Source organism: Sturnira hondurensis, unplaced genomic scaffold, assembly GCF_014824575.4.
Source record: "Sturnira hondurensis isolate 20B ecotype Veracruz unplaced genomic scaffold, ASM1482457v3 Scaffold0022566, whole genome shotgun sequence".
In the NCBI taxonomy this organism is placed as follows: Eukaryota; Metazoa; Chordata; class Mammalia; order Chiroptera; family Phyllostomidae; genus Sturnira; species Sturnira hondurensis.
Genome location: NW_028095197.1, coordinates 8,822,567 through 8,834,737, shown reverse-complemented (window position 1 = coordinate 8,834,737; position 12,171 = coordinate 8,822,567). Strand labels below are relative to the sequence as shown.

The 12,171-nt window shown below is 35.8% G+C and overlaps 1 protein-coding gene across 1 annotated transcript in view; it reads right to left on the bottom strand.

Annotated features, from left to right (window-relative positions):
• Window positions 1–12,171, bottom strand: part of DCAF10 (DDB1 and CUL4 associated factor 10) — a 36,934-nt gene that overhangs the window by 17,628 nt on the left and 7,135 nt on the right. Inside the window, exon 2 of the mRNA XM_037035718.1 lies at window positions 10,679–10,792. Coding sequence (XP_036891613.1) covers window positions 10,679–10,792 — 114 coding nt within the window. The remainder of the gene's footprint in view (window positions 1–10,678; window positions 10,793–12,171) is intronic.

Genomic DNA, 12,171 nt, shown 5'->3' with positions numbered 1-12,171 from the left:
TAGGACCAGTCAAGATTATAAAATAGACCCTTAAAATATTCCATAATTTGAACTTTAATTTTTTAACACTAATTTGTCAGTCCTTAGTGAGAATATATTTTATACAAATACTTTTAAAAAGTCACTTAAAAAAACTAACAATCACACTTGAATTTCTGCCCACTTCAACACTGAGATGCTTTCTTTAACATATGCTGTTGATTATAGTTTCCTAAACTCTTGCAGAAGAAATGAATTCTGGAGCTTCTTCCAAGATAAAATTATACATAATTATTTTCTATCAGAAATCAATCTCAAAATCCACAAATACCATAATGACTCCCTGAAACTTGAAATGGCTTTAAAATTTCAGGCCTTTCTTTAGGCCGTTTCTGCTGCCGAAACCACTTTCCTCCTACCCCTTGACCTGTCTAAACTTTTCTTTTTAATATTCAACTACTGTTCCTCTCCAGGAAGCTCTCTCTCTCTATCCAGCCTGGGGTAGACCTACGAATCTTCTGATCTTTCAAAGCACTCTAGACTTCTATTACAAAGCTCAATATTACATTGCATTTTACAAGGCTCTAAGTCTGCAAGCCTATGGACCTTGAAGGCAGGGGGATCCTGTCTGCACAGTTCATGGTAGATCTGCAGTACCTGACACACACAGTGCCAGGCACATAATAAACACTCAGAAATAGGTATTAGCCCTGGCTGGTGTAGCTCAGTGGATTGAGTGCGGGCCTGGGAACCACACGATCGTGGTTCGATTCCCAATCAGGGCACATGCCTGGGTTGCAGGCCAGTTCCCAGCAGGGGATGTACAAAAGGCAACCATACATTGATATTTCTCTCCCTCTCTCCTTCCCTTCCTCTCTAAAGATAAATAAATAAAAAAATTTTAAAAAAAGAAATACTTATTAAATGAATGAATGAGGTAGGGTTCACTGCCTGATGGAAAAAGACATTATCAATACACATAAATTATAGAAATAATTATGTGAAATAGCAAAGAAAAGAAAGTAGTTAGGAAAGACTTCATGGTGGTGTCACTTGAACTGACTTTAGAAGATGACGAGGAACTCCCACAGAGGCATGTAAGCATGATGTACTCTGAGAGGCTATTAGGAGTGCTGTGTATGGGAAGAGTAGAGACAAGTAAAGAGTATATCATAGATTTATTTTATAATGATTCCCAATAGTTATGCCTTAATTATACCTAATACTATCTCATAAATATTTTGCCAAATCACTAAAGATTTATTGACAGAAATCATTTTTTAAAAAGATTTTATTTATTTTTAGAGAGAGGAGAAGGGAAGTAGAAAAGAGAGGGAGAGAAATACCAATGTGAAGGAGAAACATTGACTGGTTGCCTCTCGCACATCCCCCCCAACTGGGGACCTGGCCTGCAACCCAGGCATGTGCCCTCACTGGGAATTGAATCAGCAACCCTTTAGTTTGCAGGCCGGTGTGCAATCCACTGAGCCACACCAGCAAGGGCAATTTTTCCCTATTATAAAGCACTATGATAAACATCCTAACAGCCAAATATTACTCACACCCCTAGTTATTTTTCTTAAAAAATTTTTAAATTTACTTATATTTAGAGAGAGGGGGGAATAGAGGGAGAAAGAGAGGGAGAGAAACACTCAATCCACTGAGCCACACCAGCCAGGGCAAAACCATACTGCCTTAAGTTGAAACTTTTATTTTTAGTAAAGATGAACTTTTTTATATTAATTGAAAGATTATATTTCTTATGTGAATTGCCACTCATGTTTCTTACTGATTTTCCTTTTGCAGTATTATTTTTAGTGTTAAGTTATAAAATCTCTTAAAAGTAACAAATATATACTTCAGTTTTTCAAATACAAGGTTAAATATATTTTCCACATATGTTTATCTTTCAATGTGGTTTATGTTTTCATACTATATAAAAAATTTAATTATTATATTGTCAAATACCTTTTCCCCCTTATAGTTTTACTTCTACTGATGAGGCTTTTTAATGACTTCTGCACATGACAGGAATTATATAACTGCACAAACCACAATAACACAGGGTCAAACTTTCAAAATAAGTTGATCATCATCATAAGAGTATCTTTATATATTTGAACATTTAGGGGAAAATATCTAACTAAGGCAGTTAGTGCAGTCTAGAGGAAATACTAACTGCACAGACGGTGTGAAAGTCCAGTGGGATTATACTGCTGTGGGCCATAGTAGTCTACCCTGAAGGGCTTAAAGTGAGAGAGTGACATCATTAAGTGAGAGTTTCAGAAAGACCTCTGAGGTGGCTAGTTTCCAAAACTCTTGGATTTTCATAAAAAATAAAATAAAGTAGGGGATCAGGTTTTAAATTTTTGCCAGTAAGGCTATTGGAAAAATTATCATTACATGAAAGCATATTTTAATACTAATAATGTAGGAAAACATAATCTTAAAACAAAGCCAATAACTTTGATTGAATAAATTTACCTTCATGAAAAACTCAATACTTTGACTTTAGTTTCCTCACCTTTTTCCTCAAAGTATTGCCTGTTAGAAATTTTAGTACCGGAGAATCACTGATAAAGAGAGCAGGTAAATCGTAGAAAATCAGGAGTGTAGACTGGGCGATGAGTTAAGCACTTGCAGTGCTTACCGCAAAGTAAGCAGATGAGAGAATGTAAAGTCCGAGGCAAGTTCAAACTCGGGGATCTGGTTCAGTCCCCTCAAGTTAAAACTCAGCCTAGCCCAATCAGTTAGTAATTGTAGTACATTTTTTAACCCCATAGTCCCTAAAAACCAGGAGACACTCCTTCACACACACTGAAACTGTGAATTACAGAACTTCTCCTATGTCCCCATCAAACTCCAGGGCAGGACTGTAACAGCTCTAGGTAAATTGACATCTAGATAAACTGAGGTCTGCATTATCAGAAGATAACTGGTAAAGGATAACGGCAATTGAAATGTATTTTTCTTAAAACAGATACCAACATTTCATTGTACAAGGGTAAGAAAATGTTGAGTATTTATCTAAAAAGAACTAAAAATCATGAAAATAAGCCTTTCTTACATTTATTTAACTATATGCAAATTCTTAGAACAAGAATAAATCAAATGTTTGGGTCTTTTGCATAATTGTTCCAATAAAATTATGACAGCAGAATATTGCATCCTTACTTCATACCTGAGTTGTGTACCCAAGTCAGAGGACCACCTGCCACAGACCAGAGTGGGGACAGAGGGCAAGGAGGGTGGGAACGTGAAGGTGGACAAAGAGGGGAAATGGAGATGAAGGAGACTCTGCGTGGGGTGACGGTGCATGAGGCAGTGTGCAGATAATGCTGTATTGGGCTGTACACTGAAAACTGTACGGTTTTGCAAACCAATGTCATCCCAGTCAATTCAATAAAAATTAAGAAAAAAAGGGGGTCATCCTCTGTATAATATTCAAGGGCTTTATCAATTTTCCCAAGGGTGTTTCCTTAGTCCTGTGAGATACATAATTTTTGGAAGTATCTACATGTCATCCTTTCTGTCATCTTCTTTTCACTAACTGATAACTAGTCTAATTCCTCATTTTCCAATAACTTCATATGTAATTGATCAATTCTATAACATTACTCTCAGGGATTTGTGAAATTCTACATCCTTTACAAGATAAGAAATTTCATGTTCCCAGGCATAAGCACTGCATTTATCGTATATTGTTTGAAATATAACTGTCAGGAAGAGACCAACAAAGACAGAGGGAAAAGTAGATTCTGGGATATTTCAATGGGTACTAGTTTTTTAACTGCCATATCACTAAGTATTCTTATGATAACCTCAGTTTCCCCTGCAACTGTATAATTGGGGGGAACGTGATTACTAAATGGACTCAAATTCACATAGAGTCCTCATGAGTGATAAGTAAGCCTGTATAATGGGCTTAAGAATTTAAATTACATACTTTCCCTAATTATGAAGCAACAAAAAATCCTCTACAGATCAACATTTTTATTTTACAAAATAAGCAAACCTCAAAACTATGCAATGAACTAAGAAACATTACTAAGTATGTGCAGAACGACCACCTAGAACAAACCAGGAAGTGCGCGCCCAGCTCGGATCGGCACAGTGACTGGGCCTAACGGGACCGGGCGTGAGTCCCAGCCTCACCACTTACAGGTGAGGCCTGGGCAAGTCCATCTGCCTTCTAGTTTCTTCATTCCTTAAAAGAGGCACAGTGTCTGTCTCACATCAGGATATCGTGCGGATTCAACAATGTAATGCATGAAAAGCGTTTCACAAAAGGTTTGGCACACGTAAGCACTCAAAAAATGGATGTTAGTATTACTAAGTAACACACATAAGCTCATCCAGTGACTCCTCAGATCTTTACTCAAAACCCTTAATTTATATGTACTTTCAAAAAAGCTTTAAAATCTGTTTTTCTAACCCGCAGATAAGCAGCACATTCAAATTTGTAGGTGTGGGGTACGAGGCCAGGCACACTGACAGCAGCAAATGAGAGCTGATACGAGTAAGGAACAAACTCCAGTAACAGGTGAGTCAGAGATCATTTCAACTAGGGGCAAACAGCCTGTTATATGTCTTTACTTTTTGAGGTAAGAAAATTTTAAATTGTAAAATATTAGAGACAGAGAGAAAATTATGAAGAATGTAACGAACACCTGTGATACCCACCACCCAGCTTTAACCATTTTAACATTCTGTATCATTCAGATTTTTTAAAACATTCCACACACAGTTGCAGTACCCCGTGTACCCCTCCCCAATCCCATTCCCCCCCTCCCTCTCCAGAGGGAACCACTATCCAAAATTTGTTATTTGTCACTCCCCATGCAAGTTTCTAACACCATAAATTCATAAGTATATAGCCACAAACAATCAATACATAACACTGTATTGCACTTTATTCTGTGAATGCTTACTGAGCACCCACTATGTGCTAGGCACAGTTCTAGGTGCTAGGGATAAAGCAGAGAACAAACATACAAATACGTGCCCTCATCAAGCTTGTGTTTGTATATTTTCAAACTTTATATAAATGGTATCACACTGTACAGCTCATTCTACAATTTGCTTTTCTGGCTCAACCTTGAGTTTCTGAGATGTATCCCAGATGCTGATTCTTCTAGTTCACTTATTTTAACTGATGAATAGTATTCCATTGTAGAAGTACACCAGAATTTACCTTCCTCTTGGAGACTTATTTCCAAGTTCTAGTACTAAACCTTCTTAACGTATCTCCTTGCTGACATGTACTTTTTAAAAAAATTGATCTTCAATTTTAGCGGATGTTGCTAAATTTCCTTCAAAATAATCTTACCAATTTATTCTCCATCAATACTATCTAAGAGTTTCTATTTCTCAACATCTTTGTCAATACTTGGTATTTATTGACTGTTTTCTTTATTTGCATTTCCGTGATAATTAGTAAGCCTGAAAATCTTTTCATATTTATTGCTCATTTTAGTTTCTGTTATGTGATTCTCTGCCTATTTTGTTTCAGGATAACTGTCTCATATATTCTGGATATTAATTCTTTTTTCCGTTATTTGCAATGAAAATATCTTCTCCCACCAATCCACAGTTTATCTTCTCATACTCCTATGTCTTTGGTTACAATAAAGTTTTACATTTTAATGTAGTTGAATTTATTCATCCTTAATGGTTTATCCTTTTTTGTCTTACGAAATCCTTTCTCATACTTAACAACATAAATACATTCTATATTTCTTCTAAAGCTTTAAATGTTTGCTTTTATAATTAAGTCTTCAACTGGCAGTTACTTTTAGTTATGGTATGAGATCGAAATCCACTTTTATTTTTTCACATACATAGCCAATTCTCTGTTTCCGCACTCCCGCCCTCACACTGACTGTAACGCCCCTGCTACCATATGTCTAGTTTCTGGAAGCTCCACTGCATTCGTCGGTCACTTAACCTACCCCTGTCCCGAGGCTCCACTCGGTGTCTGGAGAGGCGGGTACCCACCTCATCGTAGTCCTCTTCCGAACACTGCCCAATATTCTTGGCACTTTGCTGTTCAACATGAACTTTAAAATTAAGTTAGAAAACTTTTGATATTTTGATTAAAACAGCACTAAATATATGGACTAATTTGGGAAGAACTGACCTATTTATGGTACTGAGTTGTCTTCTCCAGAGAAGATCTGCATTTGTTTTCAGAACATTTGGCACTGGGAATTTAGGCTCCACTCATGCATGAGGGCTGGCTTGTGGTTAGAAATTCACAGAGATTTTTTTTTTACATCCTCCTACCCAATGCCACAGTCTACATGAACACGGGGTTATTTCTAGATCACCTTTACGCTAAAAGTATAACCCTTTGGAGTCCCACCTTCTGCAGAGTTTTCTACTAGCCTCCTCACCCTCAACAGACCACGGAATTAACTCTCCTGTCCTCTGTACTCCTCATACACGTCAAAACAAAAATTCAAGGTCGCCAGCATTTGGCCGATGCCTCCATGGTAAAACACAGCTTGAATGCCAGTTTATTTTCTTGCATTCCCACTTCCACTTCATTTTTGGCCTTAGATTTCTTCCTTTCTTATCAGATCAACTATATACTAAAAATATATATATATATATATTTAAAATTTCATGTAGCATTTCTAGTTTATTTTCTATACCCTAATTTTTATCTGCTTGATTGACTAGTTTTGGACAAAACTGTATTAAAATCTCACAGCATGACTGTAGACTTATAATTCCTTATCATTCCATCTTTGCTTTGTACACATATATTTCAAGTTGCATAGAAATTAATGATTACATACCTTCTTGGTGCATTTTTCTCTTTTAATATATGCTATTGCATTTTATTCTTATTAAAGACTTTGGTCTTCCATCTGTCCAATAATGATAACCTACATCAGTTATCTTTTTCCATTTTTGGGCAGTCTTAGTTTTGCTATCTCTATAGAGTATGTAATAATTTCGTTTTTCATTCAAATTGCTGTCTCTGTCTTTTAATAAATATCAATCCATTTATACTTACTGTGAACTACACAGTATTTGGAACTATTTTTACTTCTTATTTTCTATTTACTATATCTTTCCTTTCCTTTATTTATGTACTGTTTTAAGCTTTCCTGTCTTTTGAATTGAGCAAGTTTTCAATATTCTCTTCCCCCTCCTCTTCTGTTGGTTTGAAAGCTGTAAACTGTATTCTTATTACTATAATTACTTTTAGTTTAGTTTTTATTGTATACATTTAATTATACATTGTTCTGAAAGAGTCTGATTTCAGATTCTTTATATTTCTCTCTTCCTGAACATGACAGAGACCTCACCATGTTATACTTTCCCACTGAACAAAACAACCCTATACATACAACCCATTTTCTGTTACTCTCCACAACTATATTGTCTATTTGGTAGCCATAAGTCACATGTGGCTGTTGAATCCTTGATATGCAGCCAGTCTGAAGTGAGATGTAGCATAAGTATAAAATACATACTGGATTTTGAGGATGTAGCATGAAAAAATATAGGTGGAGTGTCTCAATAAATTTTATACTGATGACATTCTGAAATATTTTAGACATACTGGGTTAAATAAAATGCACTATTTTTTTTCTTTTTTTTTAAATTTTATTCATTTATCTTTAGAGGGGAGGGGAAGGAGAGAGGGAGAGAAATATCAATGTATGGTTGCCTCTCATGTGTCCCCTGCTGAGAATTGGCCTGCAACCCAGGCATGTGCCCTGACTGGGAATCAAACCGCGATCCCTTAGTTCACAGGCCTGCGCTCAATCCACTGAGCTGCACCAGCCAGGGCTAAAATGCATTAAAAATTTATTCCAAATGCTTCTCTTTCCTTTTTCAATACAACTAGAATTTTAAGTTACACGTGGAGCCAGAATTGTAATTTTATTGGATGGTACTAATCTAGAATTTTAATTTTGTTTTAAATGTACCCCCCATCCCTGAATTATCTTTTTGCTATTAACAATTAATAATATTTATCCTTTCACCTCATTAAAGTCCTCATTCTAAAATAACAGTTTACTTGGATATGATAAGGTATTGCCTTAGTATTTAAGATACTCCATTTTCTTCTGGCATCAACTGTTGCTGATGAGAAACCTTCTGCTAATTTAATTTTCATACCTCTGTAGGTCACCTGGCTTCCAACTTTGGTGGCTTTTAAGATTTTTCTCTTTATCTTTGATATTCTAGTTTCACCACAACCTGTCTAGATGTCCATTTTTCTTTGTTTAAACTACTTGACATTCTTAAGTTTACTCATGATGGTATGACTCAGGTCCTTCTTCAGTGCTAACAGTTCTCAGCCTGTGTGTCCCTCTGTGTATTCAAAACTTAGTTCTCCATCACTCTGCATCTTTTTAATTTTTTTTGGAATTCTTATACGTTTTCTGGAGTTTCTCAATTAATCCTCTTTGTTTTCTAACTTTCATATTTATATATTTTTTTCTATGTTCTGGATAAATATTTTAGTACTATTTTCTAACTCATTAATTCTGCCATCAGTGGTATAAAGGGTGAATTTATCCCATCTAGTGAGTTTTTTACATACCAACTACAAAGATTTCTAGTTAGTTCATTTCCACATTAACCTGTTCTTGTGTATTTCTTTTGTTTTATAATTTTTGAGCTCTCTTTAAATGGAAAGTATCCCTTATTTCTCTGAGCATCCTAAAAATGCTTTCAAGTTTCTTCCAATCAATGGAATACTATGCAGCCGTTAAAAAGAATAAGATCATCCCATGGATGCTAACATGGAATGATTTCTAAATATGCTATGAAGTAAAAAGGCCAAGGTACATACTAGTATGTGTAGAATGCTACCATTTATATAAAATTGTATGTATGTGTGTGTATGTGCTTGTACATGCACAAACTATCTCAGAAAAGATAGCACGATATTGGTAATAGTGGTTGCCTCTGGGAAGGAGAACTGGGTGGCGAGGGGACAGAGGTGGGAGACAGACTTACTTTTTACTGTTTACCCTTTTGTATCTTTGAATTTTGTACCACGTGCATGTATTACCTAGTCAAAAAGAATAAATAAAATAATTTATTTTTAAAAATAAAGTTTTTGTTGGACTACTCCATAAAATTAATTTCATCCAGAGAAAATGCCTATTCTGATCACTGATTTTGTTATGACATTAATATCAGATGTCTTCATGAGTTTTGGAATTTTGGTTGTAGATTCACTTTCAGTAGCAAGGGTTTTTAATTTTTTTCTCTCTTTCTTCCTATTTAATGATGTTATGGTTTTTCCTGCTTGGATTTATGAACCTGTAATCCACAATTAGTCCTTATAACGACATTAAGGCCTCTAGTTTCATGATGATATTGGAGTTCTACACATATATACTCAGTCACTGACTCATTAATGGCTTCATCAATTCCATGTCATGAGTCTGTGTCTGGATTAGCTAAAATCTACAGCCCCGGGTAGTTAATAGCTTTTTCCACTTTTCAGCCTTTCACAAATGGGACAGACATTCTAATCGAACCCCTGGCTCTATGTGGTAGTTCTGGCTTCTGCCCCGCATGAAGCATGGCAGCACTTTTGATTCCTGACAGGAGCCAAATGACTGCATGTCGGTGCCAGGCTGAGGCCCAGTGGGCTTCTGGGTTACACCCAGCTGGTGTCTTTGTGTCTGTGTTCAACTTGTGGCCCACAAAGGGTTTACTGCTATTTCTAAGCCTGGGTGTATCTTTTGTGCTGTTTAATCTTTTGTTCTATGTGTTTGGAGCACAGGGGTTACATTAAAGCTCAGTATGTCATCTTGACTAGAAGTATTTCCACATTTCTCATTCTTTGAAAATTAAAAGTAATCATTATAAGAATATTATCTTTGAATAAGATTTAGAAAACAGTATGTGAAATGTGTAACACTGCTGAGCAAAAAAAAAAAAGAGAACTACTCATAATCCATCTATTCTAACTCATCCATTGTTAGCATTTTAAAATTCTTCCTTCTAATCTGTTATTCTGCATCATGTCATATTTGAACAATTTTTATCATGATTTTAACCTATATTATCCCAAGCACCTATCTATGTTGACATGTAGTCTTTGTGACCATCATTTTAATGACTGCATATTAATCCACCAAGATGTTCAACTATTATCTACTTCCCACATCACTGAGAATTTAATTTAAGGCCAAAAGTGCATCATAGAGAATTTCAAATAGTCAAACTTTTGTACTAAAAAAACCCTTTTTAGATAAAGTTGGAGAGGGAAAAAGGCTACTAAATAAGAGCTTCCAACAATGCTATAAAGAAGTTCTCTGTGCAAATGTGCCTTTTCCCCTCAATAGTGTGAGTTTTGGGGGTGGTGGTGAGATAGGCTTAGTAACAGGATGGCCATAATCTACACAGACCATTAGTCTAAAAGCATTACAAGACTATTGTAATACTGGCTGAGGTTCATAACGATGACCCTAATATATGAAAAGAAAAAGAAAATCATATGAAAGTGAAAATGCATTTTAGAAAGATTCCAATTCAGAAAAGTTAACAGTAACTTTCATAATTGAAGGGCTAAGGTTCACAAGGGGTAAGATTCACAATTCACAAATGAGTTACCATCCAGCATTGCTAGACAAGGCATTACACATGTTCACAAAATTCCAAAACAGAGTATTCTGGGTCACACTAATAAAGTTCCCCTTTTCACCATAATACTGACCTGATATTATTTACACAGTCTTCATGAGCTTCAGAAAGTGTCTTTATGTGCTTTGATGATATAGGGTCAAACAGCAGAACTTCAGTCTGTTCACAGGCAACTGTCAGCACTGACCTGGAAGCAAATGACACATTTGTTTAGTTTTCTAGCATTCTCTGGTTATTGACACTCATTTATTTATATTTGCACAAACTTTAAGTGAATAACTTCTTTTTGCCCATGTTAGTAGCAAATATTTAAAATATTGACACAATCCACTACTGGCTTAGCAGAAAATGGTACTCTCATATATATTATGGTGGAGTATAACTGGTACAGTTTATGTTTGGAGAGTACCACTATCTATCAAAATTTTAAATGTGCATACCTTATGACTCAGCAATTTTTTCTGAGTATTCTACTTAGACACAATCATTCATAAATACAAAGAATATATGCTTAATTATAAGAAAAAATGGAAAGAAAGCTTAATGCACACAAAAGAAGGAATGACTGATTACATAAGTCATGGTACATAATACTTTGCAATATGGAACTTTTGAAAAGAAAGGGATAGCTTTATATGGATAGGATATTTAGAAGAACACCAAAACATGTTTTTAAATGAGAAAGGTTGAGTGCAGAAAAGCATGCATACGAGACAACTCAGAGGAAAAAAATCTTACACCACAGGATTATGTATTTCTGTATCAGTACCTACTAAAATGCACTGAAAAGATCTGGTATATATCCTACCCATTAAATATAGTCAAACAATCTTTTCATTATGGTGTTTTTAGTATTTTTCTATCGTCTCTAGTTTCAACCATTCCTATTAAAAGTTCTATTTTCATAAACCTTTTACAAGCCCCACTTTAATTTCTGAAAATCCACTGTCGTTTATTGATTTTGATTAAGTCTAGTTTTCTTTGGGCACTGCTCTTTCAAATTGAGATCTAGTCAATGAAATCCTGAGTCTTTGAAACTTCAGGTCTTCCCAAATTTATAGTTCTAATAACAAGTGGAATTCTGTACACTTAAGCCAAAAGTGCATCATAGAGAATTTCAAATAGTCAAACTTTTGTACTAAAAAACCCTTTTTAGATAAAGTTAGAGAGGAAAAAAGGCTACTAAATAAACCTTTCCAGACTTCCAGTCAAGATGGCAGCATAGGCAGTCACGGCTCACCTGCTCCCACAATCAAATCAAAATTACAACTGAAATACAAAAGAACCATCACTCAGTCAGAAACTGAGTTGAGTGGAAGTCTGACAACTTCCATTGAACAGAATTAAAAAACCCACATCCATTCAGACTGATAGGAGGGGAGAAGATTCAGAACTGGCTGGTCCCACATCCACGCGTGGGGGATAAAAATTCAGGGGGGATAACGTGGGAGAGAGGAATCTCTGCCCTACAACAGGCCCCCCAGCTCAGGGTCCCAGTGCCAGGAAGGTAAGTCCCCACAACTTCTGCCTGCAAAAACCAGCAGGGACTGAGTTAGTGGAAGAAAC